The sequence below is a fragment of the Penicillium longicatenatum genome (genome assembly GCF_028827895.1).
Source record: "Penicillium longicatenatum strain IBT 33135 chromosome Unknown contig_1_segment0_segment0, whole genome shotgun sequence".
NCBI lineage: Eukaryota > Fungi > Ascomycota > Eurotiomycetes > Eurotiales > Aspergillaceae > Penicillium > Penicillium longicatenatum.
In genome coordinates this window covers 2,272,879-2,290,902 of record NW_026643119.1, presented here as the reverse complement: position 1 = coordinate 2,290,902, position 18,024 = coordinate 2,272,879, and the positions used below count along the sequence as shown (strand labels likewise).

Here is an 18,024-nt window from a genome sequence, read left to right as displayed (position 1 = left end):
GAATTTCTTCCTGTTACCAGATGCCACCTGTAAATTTCCGCTGAGGTATCGACCCAAAACAACTGAGGCAGAGAAAAAAGCTCATGTAAGCAAGTAGTTTATTTCAAGCGGTTCTGCTGCCATGACTTTTGCCCCTTCAACTTTACTGGTCCTGAATGACATTCTTAGCTACTAAGAACTACACATGGAGAATTCCTTGATATTGTTTGCACTTTGTGCACTCTGCTTAGCGTTTCAATTCTTACGAACACGCTATCATGGAGGTCTTAATGCTATCCCCGGACCGTTTTCTGCAAGCTTTTGCAATCTCTGGAAGATCTTGGCTGTCTACAACGATGACATGCCACGACGTAACATATCTGTACACAAGAAGTATGGACCAGTTGTCCGAATTGGTCCAAAACACGTCTCATTCTCAAGTCCCGAGGCACTCCATATTATTCATGGATCGAGACAGGCATATCCCAAAGTGAGAAAATCTTGCACCTTGAGGCTCGAGTATCTATGTTATAACTTGATGAGCTGAGACCAAAGACAGTCCGACTTTTATAAACCAACAGCAGCCCCGTTCGAAGGCAGCCCACTGTTGAATCTATTTGCAGTCCGAGATGTCAACTACCACTCTTCGCTTAAAAAGGTCATTGGTGGTCTATACACGAAAGCCGCCGTACTAGACCTAGAATCCAAAATTGATACCTGTGTGGAAATGTTCACAAATCAATTGCGAAATGTGACTCGGGATGATGGTCCAACCAATGTGGATATGTCCTTATGGGTACATCTGTTCGCGTTCGATTGCCTCGGGGAGCTGAATGTATCCAAGAAATTCGGATTTCTGGATACCGGCAGAGATTTTAACGGAATGATTGAAGGCTCTGACAACGTACTGATCAAAACTGGATTGGTAAATTATTCTGAAAAACCTTGCTATCATAGAAAAATACTGATTCAGCTCAATAGTTCGGCCAAGCGCCCTTCCTCCAAGTGATGCGAAGATTAATAGAGACCCGTTGGGGAACGGAGAAGCTCAATCCGGTGCTAAAGGTTAGAAGCCTCCTCATAGAAGGGGATGTACATTCATGTTGACATATTTACTCCCTTGTAGTACACCACCACCGTAATTCGTCAACGTCTCGAAAGGCCTACTGAGACCCCGGATATGTTAAACAGCTTTCTAGAACTCCGACAGGCTCATCCGGATAAGCTTTCTATTCGAGATATCACAGGATCAATTTACATCAATCTGTAGGTCTCGTGAGCCACCATTGGTAAAAGAAACTGCTGACAAGAACTGCCTTAGTATGGCCGGTCACGACGTACTTGCTGTTACTCTCAGAGCGATCTTGTACTACGTTGCTCGGTCACCTCGAGTCGAGGCCAAGCTCCGTGCTGAGCTCGCCGCCATCATAAAGGACTATCGGTCGACGGATGCAATACCCTACACAGAGAGCTCGAAGCTACCTTATCTGTAGGTTTCCGGGTTCTGTAACTCGTTCAAGCACTAATGCATTTGGTTTAGAGGAGCCGTCATCAACGAATCTCTGCGTATACATGGAAATTTAGGTCTCATCAACGAGCGTGTCACGCCGCCAGAGGGTGCTCGTATTGATGGATACCACATACCTGGCGGAACCATCGTGGGAATAAATCCATGGGTAATTCATCGCAATACCGACATCTTCGGAGAAGATGTAGAGACCTTCCGACCAGAACGATGGCTAGATGGGCCCGAAGACAGCATTCAGGAGATGAAAAGGAACTTGTTTTCGGTAAGCTCAGATTACTAAGGACCGTCTTTCATCCAGCTAATGTTTAGGAAAGTTCGGCGCCGGTCCTCGGATGTGCATCGGGAAGAATATCGCTATGATGCAGATTTACAAATTCGTAACCGAGTTCTACCGTCACTTCGCTTCTGAGCTTGCTTCACCAGAGACGCATTGGCACGTAGTCGGCAATTGGGTTACCAAACAGACCGAAATGGATATGCTTGTGACACAGGCAAAACCTAGGCAGGTTTGAACAAAGCTACAGCGCGCGGCCAACTCCGTTGAAGACTTCAAAGAGATTCTTTCATACGAAGTGAAAGCACGTTATGATGCCTTCGTTTATTCAGCACATGAGAGTCTGGTTGCACAACATGTTTCTATCTTCAATATTGATATCAATTTTTCCAACGTTCCGTACACACAAGGCTTTGCCAAAATCATGAATCTGCCTTAGAGAGGTATTGAAAAGGACTGTCAATGATCGGCCTATCTGAGCTGGCGGGTGCTAAAGCGTGAGCGTAGTAGAAGCTGTTCTATACACTAATTGATTGCGTTTCATCAAAGCCGCCAAGATTTCACACAATGTACCTTGTGATAATTCTTTTAAGTAGTTGAAATGACCTGAAGACTCTATAAATACCTAGCCGTCGGCCCCAGCATGCCGGCGTGGGCCATAATGAGCCAGTCACTTGATACTGATATCAGGATATTGCCAGGAGCTTTTCCGAGAATTGGCGTGAACCCATCGCGAGAGAAGGCCACTGAACTAGCCCGAGCTGAAAGGCCTTGTTCGTCTGACCTTTTTGCCACATCGCTCAGGCAGAATGGACAAAGGCCTTGGAGATTCTCCCATCTCTCACCCCCATTCTCGAGAGTTCTCACCTATATCACCCACACTCACCCTAAAATGAATTGGCTCGCCGTTGTAAACTGATAGATAGAGCGAGGGCCCATTGAGAATTGACCTCGTTTAGCATGTGGCTTAAGTATGGCTGGGCGGACGGGAAGCCCTGTTCTCCATAACCTACGGGTGTATGTACTATCATTAGTACGGGAAAGAACAATATCCTTTTGGCAAGAAATTTTCCCACTTTAGTGTCGCGTAACCAGGGGGCAGGGTTGAGAAAGGTGAGTACGCAATAAATAGGGTAAGAGTCAGGGTGAGAAATCACCGGTTCATGTAGCAATCTGCAATTCGAAGGAACGAAGCTGAGCGTATTCCCCGGAGAGCGGCAAATGCATGCGTGGGGGCCGTAATCGCCTCTTGACCTCCCGGAAAATGAATCTTCAATCCCAGCGCAGCGTAACCATCGAAGCAGTCTGGCGTTGCGGTAATTGCTGCGCCTTTGGAAACTATCTTTTGTGTCGGCATGTCTTCAAGTAATTCATAGGTTATTCTTAAAGCGCCAAATGTACCTGCGAGCCCATCGTGTTGCCAGAAATTCTCAATGTTGGCACGACTCTTGAAAAGAATCACGATAAATCCACTTATCAAAACTCTGGCGCCAAGAGAAGTAGGGAACATTTCTCGTAGCCGATGAAGTTGTTTTCGGGAAAGAAATCTTCGGGGTGTCAGTATACTGATAGGGTCCGGTCGGTACTTTGGCCACATCGTAGTTGTTCGCTCAATGAATCCAGCTGGTTTCGGATGAATTTCAAGACCCCCGGCATGCGTGCTAATCGACCTGGTGGTGCTAAGACCCGGCGAGGCTACCCAAATCCACGTTTGTTCAAATTCTTCGACCAGAAGTACCGTGCCAAACTGGCCAAGAGAAGGATGGTATGTTCGAAACAGTCGTAGATTGGACTCAGTCACCTTCGGTTCGATCAAGGAACGATTTTCTGCAACTTTGTTGTTGCCCCACTCGATAAAGTCTGTTGCTGGGGAATAGTTAGCTATATCTGTCAATCACCCAAGCTGAAAAACATCTTAGGCACAATTCGCACGCGTCCTAGCTCATGTACCGATCCCATTGGTGGGTGTGACCATCATCTTTGTTGACACAGTCGTCTGGAAGAGTAGGGTATGGAAACAAGGTATCATCATCGGAAGACACACGTTGCTTCTTGATTGGAGACCCCGGTACAGGCAAGCGAGGCCTTATCAAAGAAGGCATCTCGAAGGAAGTAAAATTCGTAGACTCTGATTAGATCAATAAGGAGGGCGGGTTTTGGATCAGGGACAGGATCCAAGGCAAAATCCCGGATGGCTTTGGGATGGATCACGGCTGGGCCATTGCTAGTCAGGAGCCACATCACACTTTACACTTTCCATGGTTTGGAGGACGCAGAGGACAAATAGGCAATCAAGATCCGGTTTGCATTAGCATATTTTTCGAGTTAATGGACCTATCTTTTACTTTAATTTGACTTAATATACCTAGTCCTGGCCTAAATGTGAATTGATTCTGACCTAGCCATGATCAAACCTAAGGCCATCCTGGATATCGCACTAGAACGTGTCCTCGGGTTTATTGATATTTCTCTTGCAACTCCCTTCTTCCTCTCTCTTTTTCCTTATCCATCTTTCCACCTTCTCAGTCCACGGGCCTTTCTTTTTTTTTCCCATCACCAATACCCCTTTGCCTACCTCACCCTGACCAAGCTTCTTGCCTCGCTAACCAAGCCTCTTGTGAGAATCACCCTGATATTCATCATTGCAATGGCGGAGTAAGTTTTCTTTACTTTTAATCAGTGATCAGTAGAATAATGAAGCCATAGCAATACCAGAACCCCCCTTTATAGGGTTCCAGCTGATCCTCCTTCGCGGGCCATTGGGCTACCGCAGATTCTACCAGCGCCAATCACTAAAGTTGAAGACATGGTGCCAGGCCCATAGGCCAAATTCATCACTGAGTCTCCGTTTCAATTTTCCGGGGGTGTGCAGGGTGATGGTCTTGAAGGAGAAATCCTTGGAAGGCTGTTGATGATGCACGTGAACAACGAACCGGTCCTTCGGCCTGGGGCTCGAGCGGGATGGACAGCGACCACCTTTTTCACGAAGATAAATTCACTGCTGGCAAACATCGAGGCAATCCTCATGCAATGCGTGGGTCAAGCGATCACTGACCCCGAGGAGATGTGCGCGCATTGCCGGAGGCGCTGTGGCCCCTTCTCCTTCTGCGTAAGGGTAGATGGGATTGAGGAGTGTGCTAATTGCCACTGGGAGAAGCTTGGGCACCGGTGTTCATTCAACGCGAGCCCCTTGAGCCCCAAAACCCGCCAGAACTCGAAACTCTACACGCAGGAGGAGATTGCGGCATTCGAACAAGAGATGGAGGAGCTTCGCGTTGCCCATGCAAGTTTCGTGGCAAACGCCAGAAGCCAGCACAGTGGCCTGGACAGGGCTGGAAAACACTGCCGGACCGCAGTCCGAGGAAATCCAGACCGAGTGAGCACCCCGCTGCCCCCTGGAGTCATGGCGATCCGGATGAGCGAGTATGGCCGGGAGCTCCAGGGACCATGGCTCTTGGATATGGAGGCCCAGGTCGGGGACCTTCAAACAGCGCACGCGGAGCTCATTGATGAAGCGCTAGAAATTATGAAGCGACTCAACGCTCTGACAAAGCTCTAGGTCTTTCGCGGAGAAGACTCAATTTTGCAACTTTGCTCGGTTACGATTTTCGCCTGCGGGCTGACAGAAATGGGACATGCCAGTATTAATTAGCCATCGAAGTCATTATGAAATGAGAATCTATCCAGAGATCTCAGGTTCTCGGCTGACATGCGCGTCATGATGTTTTTTGTAAATCAGTGTCATCCTTATTACTAATCTGATGTCAGTTTGTGTTTCTGAATGTTGATTTGGGTGTTTTGCCCTTTCAACGTCATGTTCAGCAAAAGCAAAAATAACTGTCACTAGAAAAAGATGGTCAAGTAGGTTTTTCCGCTCTTTTCCGCAACTCCATAATTCAGGGATAGCTCCTCTGCCAATCGAGCACTGTATTAGAAATATCTAAGGACAAGACATTCTCTCAGCTAAAATTGATACAAATGTATCAACCTTTTCGATAATGATCTCAAGGTTCTCCCATGCCTGTCACTATTGACCTAGCATGAACTTTTATATTTTGTCAAACGCGACCCACGAGGATTTCCATTGGTCGACTCTGCATAACCGGCCATCCTCTCTCTCTCTCCACTCGGCAGATCCAACCGCGGTCTTGGCGTAGAAAATGTCATGAGGATCGTACTTGGACTTGATTTTGCGTAACGCATCATAGTTTTTGCCGTAAAAGACCTTCTGGAAATCAGGTTGTTGGAAGTTGCCCTACAAAGCAGTGAGTGACTTGCGCAAAGTCTTTTTAAAGATGATAGAATAGTGATGATCTTTGGTAAACTTACTTCATTCATATAGGCACCTGAGTTTGGGGCGAGTGCCTCCAGCTTGGGGATAAACTCGTATGTCATCTGGTCCTGACGTTCCAGCATTAGAGTATTATTATCCCACTCCCAAGGGGTAGTTAGAGTTGTGTCGATCAGTGCGTCTCTCCAGGCAGGAAGGACTGCATTATAAACGTCTCCAGAGACTTTATGTGAAGCATTTAAGCCCACACCAATGAAGGTCGCGCCAGCTTCCGTAATTTCACGATAGGCTTGAACCAGAGCTTTGTTGTTGTTTTCTACCACCGACCTTGGAATGAGATAGCCACCATATTGCGCAGTACCAACCTCAATCGTGCCTTGCATATCCTTAAATTGGCTATAATAGCTACTGTATTGACCTGTTGTCATGGTGTAGTTGATTTTTAGCTTGTCAAGACTTGTGGTAAAAGGCTCAAGAAGCTCCACCAACTTGGCCACAGGAATGTTGGGGCCAGTGATCGGGGAGATCTCGAAGAAAGCGTTAGTGTAGTACCAGATACACATAGCGCCCGCATCCACGAGAGCAGGAAGGTTCTCATGAAACTTCTCGATGGTGCTATAGAACGTATCCGCCGTGAGGTTGGTGCTTGTGTAAGTCAAATTAAGGCCGGAAACGGGGGTACCAGGATGCGCCTTTGAAGTCATTGACCAGACGACTCCATAGGTGCCACCACCGCCACCACTCAGAGCCCAAAAGATATCGGAATACTCGTTGTCTCGAGTGGCAGTGATAAAATTGCCCTGGCCATCGATGACTTCCCATTTCAAGACCTGATCTGCGCCTAGTCCATACCGGGAGGAAAGCGCCGAGTGTCCACCTCCTTGGCTATATCCACCGGCCAGACCAACAGTGGGGCATTCACCTCCCACGACTTGGAGATCGTTCTCATCCGCAATCTCATAAGCTTCGAATCCTTGAATACCAGCGCCCATAGAAATGGCCTTGCCAGTGTAGTGTTTGTCCTTGAAGTCATGGATCTCTAGGTCCTTCAGATGATGAGTCCAAATTGCAAGAGCTCCAGCTCCGGTCGACCTGCCATTATAGTCATGACCAGTGTTCCGAATGATGACACGAATATTGTGCTTTGTTGCAAATTTCAAGGCGGCAGAAATGTGAGACGGGCTGGTGACATTCACACTGTACCGAACATAATTGCCAAGGGTGCAAGGCTTTGAGACAGGGTGATATGGGTCACAGGTTCCGTTAGCAAAGAACGGGGCCATGACTGAGGAAGAGGACTCATAACTAGAAGAGTCACAGATTGAGCTTTGGCCTTTTGAAAGTTTTCACATAGATATCGACATACTGTTCCTCTGGAAGCACCCATCCGGCTTTCAGCGTTGCGCAAGTGGTGGCATTGTAGTTTGGAGCATGGCATGGTGTACCAAGCGGGACAGTACTAATAAGTTGTCCCTCGATAGTTTTATTGAATTGTGACCAGGCACTGTCAGATGGCCAGCAAGAATCACCTGGGAAGCAACGACATGTCGAAGAGGCCAATGCTTGAGGCGACAAGGCCAATAGGAAGGCGATGAACGATTTGCGGAGAAACATCGTGCGCAGCATCGTTCTGTTGCAAGGGTACCAGATGCCACATTAAATAATTACTTCAGACTTGATTATGGGCACCTGCATGCAGGATTCAGGGGCAGAATAATCTTTAACCTTTGAGACTCCGCTTCCACAGTTAAAAATTATCCGTAATTTATAGACAGATTGCGGCCTTAATCTCGGCTAGTAAATGATATAGACGAGGGTGAACGTGGAAAAAAACATCAATTAGGTTATCAGTCCGCCGTAGCGATACCGCAATTTATATTAAATCACTACTTCGGGCTTAATTATATGCGCCTATATGCAGGATTCAGGGGGCAGAGAATTTTGATTTTTTTAGCGCATGGGAACTTCGCTGCCAGAGCTCACAATCCTTCGTACTTTTTACACGAATTACGTGCTCAGTCTCGGCTAGTCAACTAGTGAATGGACTAGACTGGGGTAATGCGGGATATATTAACTCCAAATTAGCGGGGCAAATGGCCCTTCAAGGCAGCATCTTAATTCCCTGAGCGAGCAATGATTACCACCCTAAAATTCTTGGAATATTAGAATTGGCTAGTAGTGTGAGGTTGAGACTTAGCCAGGCTGGAAGCTAATTCTTTTGCAGTGCGTTTGAGTTGAATCCCAGCCTAAAATTTTACACTCATGTGCCCATTTCCTACGTATTTGAGCTTTAATATTATAGATAATTTTCCTTCCCCTCCGTGCCTGCCAAGCATGACAAGGGTACTTTGTTCCCGCGAGGCTTGGCCAGGGCGCATATCCCTGTTCGGTCGATTATGAAAACTCAATCTCTATTTTTTCTATTGCTGCTGCGAAGGGCTTGCAAAGTTCAGGTTTGCATGATGAAAATAGTCTCATCCCTACATACTTTTTTCTTGCCTCACTGCACACACCCATATCCGTGACTGGCCAATTCAATCATGGGTTGGGTCTATAATCTCAACGAAGAAGATCCAAACAGCGAGATCCCGAAAGTTATCGGTGTCTGTTTGACGTTCTCTATTCTTTCCTTCTTCGCCGTGTGCCTGCGGTTTTACGTGAGAATAAGTCGCAATCGACTCTTGTGGATTGACGATTATTCTTCATTGGCGAGTTCTATAATGACTCTTGCTTATGCTGGGATCGCTGTTGCTCGTGAGTCGATGCCGCGGAAAGCCAATTCTTGCTGATCAGACCTGGCTGACCTTTCACTCAGAAACAAGATGGGGTCAAGGTCTCACTTCGGCCTTTTTCCCGGAAGAAAATGTGATTCCTTTTAGCAAGGTGTGTGCCGTGATGGAAAGGAATGATTGCTTCCAATCCACTGAACATTCCGTTTCATTTCCTAGATACAGTACGCTGGTGGACCTATCTATTGTCTCGATCTTCTCGGATTCAAGGTTGCATTACTGGCTTCATATCTGCGCATCGCCGGGGTTGTTGCTCTATATCGAAAAATAATTATCTTCGCCATCATTGTTTGCGTTATCAATCAACTGATTTTCACGTTTATCATATCGATGTCCTGCGCACCAGTAAGCCCTTCTTTCTAGGTCAGTCTTTTGAAAGGGAATCCTTTACAAACAACATCATACAGATTGCAAAACAATGGGACAGCTCGCTTGAGGGGCATTGTATCAACACTATTCCGTTCTACTTTTCCTTGGCAGGTACAAGCATAGGTTTGGACATACTTATTATTGCACTGCCTCTGCCAGTCCTTTGGAGACTGCAACTCAAAGCCAAGCAGAAAATTTTTCTCGTCTGCTTGTTTGCTCTGGGCTTCTTCGTTACCGTGATTCAGGTCATCCGGATATTCACTGTCAAGGCCTTAGTGACCTACACGGACAGTAAAAATATTGTGATCTGGTCTTGTGTGGAGGTCAGCCTAGGTGTAAGTCGAAGTTTAACAGATACTTTTCATTCTAAACCATCGAATACTAACACATTTCAACCGAAAAGGTCATTATTTCCTGCATTCCAACCTACGGGCCTTTATTCAAATCTCGTGCATCTATGGACAAATCATATCGGACCCCGAACACGAGTCGTTCCTATCCTCTTGGCACCCTTCAGAACGAGGCCACGACTGGAACAGCAACCCATAGTTCGCGCAGGAGGAGCAAATTTGAGCAGCTATGTGAATCAGAAGGACAAAAAGCAACAGTGATTGAGTCACGGAGGAATGGCAAATCGGATGATGCTGATAGTCAAAAGTATATGCTGCCCGAAGGGGAAAATCTAGAAGTCTATGTGACCTCCGAATTTATAATCAAGTCTGGCCCTGCGACTTGAAGCTACCTATCAGTCAATAGCTTCTGTTAAACAAAAATGCAAGTCTGAAGTGTGACTTATTTGTCCATTATAATTTCTATAAACAGATGAACCAGGGGAACACGAGGCCTTACACTATATACAAGACTGTTGAAATCACTCGCAGTGAAAATTGTGAGCGGATGAAAAATTTAGTGTTCCTTTTGCAGAGGAATACCTCATCAATCATCTAGTTGTAGGCTTAAAGAACAAAATATACATCAAAGCATTATAGACTAATTTTGAGCGATGTCGAAGCGATTTTGAAAGGGGAAGACCCAATTAGTAAAAGGCTATATTAATAACAACCAAAAGGAAAAGGGGGGGAATTATAATATAATTTGAATATGTGTCACTATTCACCAAGCCTTCATTCTCAAAAATCAGATTCACCAGTACTATCTTAGTATCCTGAAATTGCGGGTGTCAATGTAGGCATGCTTGGATGAAAGACTTCCACTCCCTTGCGGTCATATAAGAGTTATAAATGATACTTCTAAATCAGGAAACGGTCCAAAATTTGGGTTTTATGAGGGCTCGAAAGTGAAACGTGAATAGCCCTGGAGAGATGAAATTCTTTTGGAGTGTCTAGGTTGCCAATCTGGTCGTCCCACAACCGGTACAAACTGCAGTATCTCCATTGATAAATGGAATAACGAATGCCGGTGAGATATTCAGCGTCACTCTTGGTCATTATAATGATGCTATTCCGAGTATACATTATTTATCACACCTAATGGACAATGATAAGATACATTGTTATGGTGTGAAATGTCACGTCACGCTCGCCTAGATAATAATGCTCTTTCTTTCCTGTTTCAAAGCCGCTGACAGCGATATTCAAATTTATTACATCACTATCTCTCACCATTTCATGCCTCGACAGGAATATTTGTCATGACTTCGCTCAGTTCGATAATTTAAAACTCCTTTTTCTGCGCAACGTCAGGAAGAGGAGCCAGCCACGATACTCTTCTCTCGACATAAAATTCCGCGTCAATATTATCGTTGAGTTTCGAGGTGTCCTGAAGCGTCCCCGCTTGGATCAACTTCATTCCCTTCATCCCCTCACCAGTTGCCTCTTTCCACAATGTATTTCCGCACCCCGGACAAAAGGATACCGTGACAATCATTCCATATTCGTGGTCGATTGAGAATGACGTAGGGTTGCCTTTCGTAAGAGTAAAGTTCTGGTCCAAAACGGCAAAGTTAAGGGTATTGGTACCACCAGAAATCTTCTTGCACGGAGGACAATGGCAAATTGCCTTGAAGAAAATCAATGGGTAAGGCGAGAGTAAAATATAAAAGGCAGATAAATGATTCTTGGCATACCTTCATGACAGGCTTGTCAGTGTAGCTATAGGTGCATTTGCCACACAGGCAACTCCCAGAGCTTATAGTAGCCATAATTTGACATAGACCAAAGGTAAGGAATCAATGATTAGATCAAAAAGCGGGTATGACACTGGAGGCGCATGTCTCGTATTTATTCTATAGCTAACATGGCCGTAAGTAACCGTAGCGTGAGTCTAGACTGGTTCTATTCCGCCATCGCCTAGTTATACGAGGTCCCGTGGCCCAGTTTCCACGGGTCTCTTTGTTTGTATTTCTATTTTTTTTCAGTTTCAGATTCTAAGTAAAGAGAAGAACGGATGAAGGACGAAGCAAGGAGTGCCGACTATCTATAATATTGAGTTGATGTCATGCATCACCACTTATCAACGGTGGAGCGACAAGACGACTCCAAAAGTCCTTATTGGGTTCGTGGGCTCTGTCCTAAATGAGCTCAGTGCGATAAGATAAAGCGTCATTTGTGAGGCATTTTTCGGTGAGAAGTACGACTTCGCTCGTGATATTGAGTTTTTTGAGCTAATTGACGAGGGCGTTTGTAGCTCTTGGCTTTTTCTATAGCTTCCTAATCGCATAATATTTAGAGAGACGAGAAGGTTTGCGGTCGAATTTTCCAGATACTACGTAGAATAGCTTCCTGCTTTCCTCATAAAGAGAAAGAGACATTTTCTCGACGTCGCCATGAGGAAAAATAAAAAAGAAAACACCAAAAACATACAACAGCTATTCTATGTCGGTGATCACCTAGCGCCCACGATGCGTAACGTGGGCGGCTCGCCGCTTTATTAGCCCTCTTTGGGGGAATCCGGGCACCCCATCACCCAATGTGATCCAAATTGATTGCAAGACTGATTTTCAAGGACGGAATCCTAGACGTCCTTAAGAATTAGGGACTCTTCTCCTTCCTTAAGTATAGAGAAGTAAGCAGACTAAGCTCTATGATCCGCTTAGTTCTAGAGAGCTGATTATAATGAGTTCACTTTCAAACTAGTGCTAAATCACCACTGATTCAGTACTATTTTGGGTAAGACCTAAGGGAGATATTATCTCCCCTCATTTTCACACCTATTCGGTTATGGACCTTTCACTCTTTGCCCACTTGATGAAGATATGCTATTCAGTGTCTGTCAAAGTCAAAAAGACAGGCTCGTTTAGGTGTTTTGGAATCTCATATCCAAATTTGAACTTACAAATGAAGTATTTGACCGGCTATTCTTGACATTTTCATACTTTGTAAAACTACCACCCCAAGCCCCTGCCTCGTGATATCTCTCCAAGACGATCACTGAGAATGGCTACAGTAAGAGAAACGTCCAAAAAGTTGACGCGCTACAAACAATACTGTCGCAGAACAAATATGATGAAAAAGGCATATGAGTACAGCAAGATATGCAACGCTGATATATGCGTAAGGATTCGCATGCGCGAGACGGGCTAGGTTCATATTCTATCAGCAGATTCTTCGGGCTTTTGGGCCTTTCTTACTTCACAACTAGCAAGTTTTTTTATGATAGCATTCCAAGAAGCAAAAGTTAACTAATTAGAACTTCTGCCAGTTATCCGACTCCACTTAGGTAACCAATCTTGATTTGAAGCAGGTTGACGAAGATACAACGGGCAAATTTGTGCAATAGAAGTCATAGACACTATTTGGCAAGCTATGTTTATTTACTGCTGTGCTGTACTTATCGATCGCCAAAAAGTCACGCATGGTTGAATATATAATTTCTCAGGGACCAAAGGCGTAAATGTGTTTTTATTCATATCTACCCAAAATTTCTTTTAAGTATAGCTGTATGCCTATGACATGATTCAAGCCGCCTCCCTAGCAACCTGCTAACGAGGACTTACCCATGGGACTATGCATCTCGGACGATGTACAGCATGAGTAGGGTTAGAGTCAAACTTTACTTATAGTGGGCGAGAATCTTGGTGATTAACGCAATCACTTCTTATTTTGGTTAATTATTTTTTAACTTCCATAAGATATTCTGGTATTTAAAAAACAAATACAGTTGCTATCCTACTCCAACGTGGAAAAAGGAGTTTTAGGAGCATTAGTAGTAAGTTCGGGCCGGGTCATAATGTATTTCATTAGCGAGCCGGCCATACAGAGAATAGCCTCCTCCTTAGTAATATTAAAACACAAGCTAACTGGCTTCCAGAGTGGAGCAACATTGCGGAATGTCTGAAAAACAGATGTTAGACAATGTTGTATATACTATAGTACACGTAGAAAGTAATCAGTGTCTTTGCAATCTTGACCGATCTGTGTCCTCTGCATATGAGAGTATTGTAGATCTAAATGTCTTTCTTCATATAAGTTCAGATCGTATAGTCAGACATTCTAGGAAAATCCCAGCCTCAGTATCTCTCTTAATCAGTCTCAACATACTCTTTGTCTTGTAGCAAGATTTGGCTTATGGCAATAATTGTCTCAAGACACTCTTTGCTTCAAGACAACCTTTTCTAGCAATACACTGGGTATAAAGCCAGAATTATCCCTGATAGCGGGAAACACACTGCCAAATTGGCGACCAAAACATGCTTTCATTTGTCGGGCCAAGAGATTTGTTCTTGGCGAAAACAAACCGCTACGTGGAAAGTGGTGATTGACCGAAGGTATAGTACTGTAAGCATACACGTAGCCATTCAAGTGAACTCGTGGAAATCATCTGGTCGAATCAACGTATTTAAAGATAAGAAAGCACGATCAACGTGATTAACTTATTAATAAAGTAATTTTTGCTCTTCATAAGCCATTTGCCCGCCTCCGCGTGCCCCGCTTCTAGGATTAACATCATCAAAATCTCACCTCATCTGCTCTCATACGTGATCGCAAGGTCATTTGAATAAATATTTTGTTCTCATAAGCGAGTCTATTCGATTAGATGGCAGTCACTTTCAGTGCTGGCGACTTTGCAAGTTGGGGGATATCACTTGGAGATGTCGCTGTGCTGGCAGGAGCTGGGCGAGCCATCGGAACTTGGGTCATGAATTCAGTCAAGGATCAGGGGCTCCTTCACTTCATGGGGGTCGATCCTGAAGACCTGATTCCACGGAAAGGTCTGATTGACCCAGTGGCCCTTCACAAGCGGTGGGATGTGCGGTTGACCCTGCTCCACAACGGAAAGAAACGTGTGATAGGTGGCCACACGGGGACAGTTGTGGAGAACATGGGCATTTTTAGCTGGCTTATGACCATCATAAGCAGTGCGATGGATGCCACTCTTGGGGTGAGCAGCATGAAGCAAGCGTTGTCTCAGTTCCTCACTGTGCTCTTTGAAGAACACCTCGATGGACTTGAATTTCTTCAACGAGAATTACCTCAGCATATTCAAGGTTGGGTATCTGCAGCTTTGGTTCGAAACATCATAGCCAAGGCTCGAACAGTTTGGCAATCTCTGCTTCTATCCGGAGTAAGATTGCCCGGTAGTATTCCTGACAAAGACATTCCAGAAATTGTTCGGTTCTTAGTTTGGGTCGCCGGGGCTAAGGGTTCAAGAGGATCCAAATTGTTTAAAACAACCTCTAGTGATGTCTTTGCCTTTGCAGTCATCCTTCAAGAAATTGGTCTCGATATGCTGGAGACTGTACACAATCCCAAAGAAGATTTAGACGTTTTAGAAAGCAGACTTGTGGTTCAGTTTGATTCCGGCCTTGTTATGCACAATGATGAGGAGTCAAAAATGTCGTTGGACTGCCAAAAGCAACGTTCGGGAATGAGAATTCCCTTGGAATGCATGGAAGAGTGCGTATCCGTTTGGCCTGGAGCAGCGGACGAGAATAACAAACGTCGAATGCTCTTTCTCGATGGCCTAGCTGCTTCCGAATCAATCTCTATCTCGGCGATGTCGTCCATCACAGGTACTGGGAAACACGTTTTTGTGCTTTTAGAAGAATCCGAAAGTGTGGGACGGGCTGAAAATGGAACATATCATGTGGTTTCACTATGCTTTCCGATTGCGAATCCTGCCCTGATTGATTCAGTATCGGAGATTTGCAAAGAAGATCCAGGGCTGCTTGGCCGAGATTCAAAGGGGTTTTTTCGTCGTCTGCAAAGCAAACCTGACATACTCAGCAAATTGCAAGTTTATGTTCTCGGCTACTATTATGGAATGCTAAGAAAAGTTCTTGATATCTCGAAGCTGTCTGTTGAAGAAGCCTATGGCAGCTGGAAGTGGTTTGATGCGCATCTTCTAAGCCAAGTGCGAACGATACTATCAGACCACTCGCGCCCGGTCGAAGGGACAAGGTCGATCCACTTTGAGCGCGCAGGTATGCTCAAGTTGCTCGGACTATTGATGGCAGGAGCGGAGGATGACCAGCTAAGAGCTGTGGACGACTCCACGATCGGCATTCACGGTAAAATTTCGGTGGTAAGTGCCTGCATTTTGGGTTCGATTACCTCGAAACACAACGCGACAACCTTTTGCCTTCTTGACACCGATCCAACTTGCATTCCCAGCAACGCTAGGGGCATTGTTAGAAGCGGTGCTCAGGACACAAGTTTCTCCAAGCCACCGATGTTGCACCGGAAAGATATTCTCAGCATTCACGACTTAAATTTCACGGGCCTCGACGAAGATTTCACCTCGCATATTGAGCCTGATTGGGAGAATGATATTCAGCAATGCCAAATTGCTTTCCGATACAAAGGACGCATTGTGGGCCGTTTGGCTCCGAGGACTCTGGAAAGCGCCTGGACGACAGAAGCTGCAAAGAGCTCTGCACTCCCTTCAAGGATCTTGAAATCGCCTACTCTGGTTTATTTAGCAGGAACTGGAAGTTTCATTAAGGACTTCCCTCAACCTGATATCGGAAGTGCAGACTTCACACCCGACCAGCCCCCGATATTTTTTCCAACATCCGGCCTTACCAAAGCAAAGACATTCTTGCTGGCTCATTATTCTTTGACGGGATTCTTACGCATTCATCTACATGATGCTTGGCCAGAAATAAGATGGGACCCTGAACAAAGCGAAGAGAACGTGGAGATGCCACTTATTCTGTGCTTAAATGTTAATCCGCACATTTTTGAGAAATTTCTCGCCATAGGGAGATGTATTATTTTAGCATGAGTTGAATCTAAGATAAAATTTAAGTCAACAGCTTGTAAATATTGCGCATCTTTGGCTTGGGGCCTCTGGGTCTTTGTAATTACTGTTGGTTTTATAAGGATCCTAGAAAATATTTTACTGACACAGTAGTGGTGCATGTATGCGCCATTTTGAGGTTATGTTTCTTTAATGCGTCGAGACGCCGCCACCAATATACATGGAGAGTCAGATGAGGCCATGAGTAGGATCTAATAAGAGGTCGCCTACTTGCTGGCATGATATAGGCAGAAGCGCAGAGTTAATAATCTCTGAATTTTGAATGGTATGGCCTGCTTGTCGAAAACGGCTACTATATTCTAGCTTCACTGTTAAACTGATTTGTAGTATTATGGAAAATTCGAGTCCCCTTAGATCGCTCATATAGTTACTAGACAACGCGTCGTATTATAATAAGAGTAAGTCACTGTAAGACTACTATAGGAATATTGATATTCCGGTTTACTTCCTAATAAGGAGTAGTACAGTATATCTTGATGGTGGGGCAAGAGACTCGCTCGAAGAGTGTAGGTTGTTGCACCAGTTTTAGGCCAATTTATACAATCTGAAATGGTTCTGCTAGAATATACTGCCTTTATCCTACTACGTGGCCATGTGTATACCGGCATACTTCAGTGTTCTTGCTCAAATCTAATGAGCAAGAACACTGAAACCCTCATCTTTGTCAGGTCCGTATCATTTAACTTCCATTATTTTTATTTGTTAGGCCCTCAGTTGACGTACTCCAGCCCTGGAGTGTCAATGAAGGGTCTTTTCCCATGATTTAATTGGATTCTCGTCAAAAGACGGCATCTTCATTCTAAGTACTGTTGAACGTTGATTAAACAACCCCCCTGGAGATGATACCAGATTTTAACAAAACAATCAAGCAACCTTCAGATCACGTGCATTTTCCAGAAGTCCGCGAGCCCCCGACCGACCGCTATCAATAATTCGATTGCAGGAACATGACTCAAGCGGGAAGGACCACCGCAGGATTGAAGGCCTGTCTGCGTGGACCTACTCCCTCGGAACTGCTGAAGCCAATGAAGTCAAAAAACCCATCCACAACCTGAGACGCTCGATTCGGCACCACGGCCGAATCTCTCCGGGCTGACACCAGAAGACCAGGCCGCTGCTGTACATCCGAAACGTCTTCATTGGATGGCGGAAACTCATGCATGCCAAGAATTCAGATCTATATCGAGTAGTCAGTCCCGAAAAACGGCAGTCTACGGGGTGTTATTCCTTGCCCATAAAATGTTTGAATACGGCGAGGCGCACTTCCAATCGGTTCTGGTGGGGTTGGAAGACACCTGGATGGGCTTACCTGCCGTCATCAGCGACACCCATTCCCGTTCGCTTTCTCGGAAACGAATTTTGAGCGCATTAATTAGATAGTGACGGTGCAGTGGCAGGAACCGAGCTTATCGCAGAGGTCAAGGAGAAATGGGCGATTTGTGGCCGGATAAAGGTTTCATCGAGAACGAGAGATACGATGATTGTAAAGCCGCCCTCCACGAGGTCAAAGGTCTGATACTGGAGCAATTGGCTGAAACTGATGAGTAAAAGGCTGAGTTTGAGCGTTATTGGC

General features: G+C 45.2%; 7 protein-coding genes across 7 annotated transcripts; 4 read left to right on the top strand and 3 right to left on the bottom strand.

The window, feature by feature from the left end:
• Positions 1–184: 184 nt before the first annotated feature.
• On the top strand, positions 185–2,019 carry N7484_001622 (cytochrome P450; the record flags this gene model as incomplete). The annotated part of the gene is made up of 7 exons (XM_057112042.1): positions 185–469; positions 539–904; positions 961–1,044; positions 1,106–1,245; positions 1,301–1,468; positions 1,520–1,769; positions 1,822–2,019. The coding sequence occupies 7 exons, from the start codon at positions 185–187 to the stop codon at positions 2,017–2,019; spliced, it is 1,491 nt and encodes a 496-aa protein (XP_056976779.1).
• A 915-nt stretch (positions 2,020–2,934) lies between these two features.
• Positions 2,935–3,883, bottom strand: N7484_001621 (uncharacterized protein; the record flags this gene model as incomplete). The annotated part of the gene is made up of 2 exons (XM_057112041.1): positions 2,935–3,647; positions 3,754–3,883. The coding sequence occupies 2 exons, from the start codon at positions 3,881–3,883 to the stop codon at positions 2,935–2,937; spliced, it is 843 nt and encodes a 280-aa protein (XP_056976778.1).
• Positions 3,884–4,428: 545 nt separating this feature from the next.
• Positions 4,429–5,340, top strand: N7484_001620 (DUF3716 domain-containing protein; the record flags this gene model as incomplete). The annotated part of the gene is made up of 3 exons (XM_057112040.1): positions 4,429–4,436; positions 4,512–4,590; positions 4,654–5,340. 3 exons carry the CDS (start codon positions 4,429–4,431, stop codon positions 5,338–5,340), a joined length of 774 nt encoding a protein of 257 aa, XP_056976777.1.
• A 489-nt stretch (positions 5,341–5,829) lies between these two features.
• N7484_001619 (FAD-dependent oxidoreductase) lies at positions 5,830–7,698 on the bottom strand (the record flags this gene model as incomplete). Its single annotated transcript, XM_057112039.1, has 3 exons — positions 5,830–6,036; positions 6,111–7,377; positions 7,439–7,698. 3 exons carry the CDS (start codon positions 7,696–7,698, stop codon positions 5,830–5,832), a joined length of 1,734 nt encoding a protein of 577 aa, XP_056976776.1.
• Positions 7,699–8,612: 914 nt separating this feature from the next.
• N7484_001618 (putative integral membrane protein (Pth11)) lies at positions 8,613–9,966 on the top strand (the record flags this gene model as incomplete). Its single annotated transcript, XM_057112038.1, has 5 exons — positions 8,613–8,826; positions 8,888–8,955; positions 9,021–9,206; positions 9,269–9,565; positions 9,634–9,966. The coding sequence occupies 5 exons, from the start codon at positions 8,613–8,615 to the stop codon at positions 9,964–9,966; spliced, it is 1,098 nt and encodes a 365-aa protein (XP_056976775.1).
• A 938-nt stretch (positions 9,967–10,904) lies between these two features.
• On the bottom strand, positions 10,905–11,391 carry N7484_001617 (GFA family protein; the record flags this gene model as incomplete). Its single annotated transcript, XM_057112037.1, has 2 exons — positions 10,905–11,249; positions 11,317–11,391. 2 exons carry the CDS (start codon positions 11,389–11,391, stop codon positions 10,905–10,907), a joined length of 420 nt encoding a protein of 139 aa, XP_056976774.1.
• A 2,834-nt stretch (positions 11,392–14,225) lies between these two features.
• N7484_001616 (uncharacterized protein) lies at positions 14,226–16,415 on the top strand (the record flags this gene model as incomplete). The annotated part of the gene is made up of 1 exon (XM_057112036.1): positions 14,226–16,415. One exon carries the CDS (start codon positions 14,226–14,228, stop codon positions 16,413–16,415), a length of 2,190 nt encoding a protein of 729 aa, XP_056976773.1.
• Between the last annotated feature and the right edge of the window lie 1,609 nt (positions 16,416–18,024).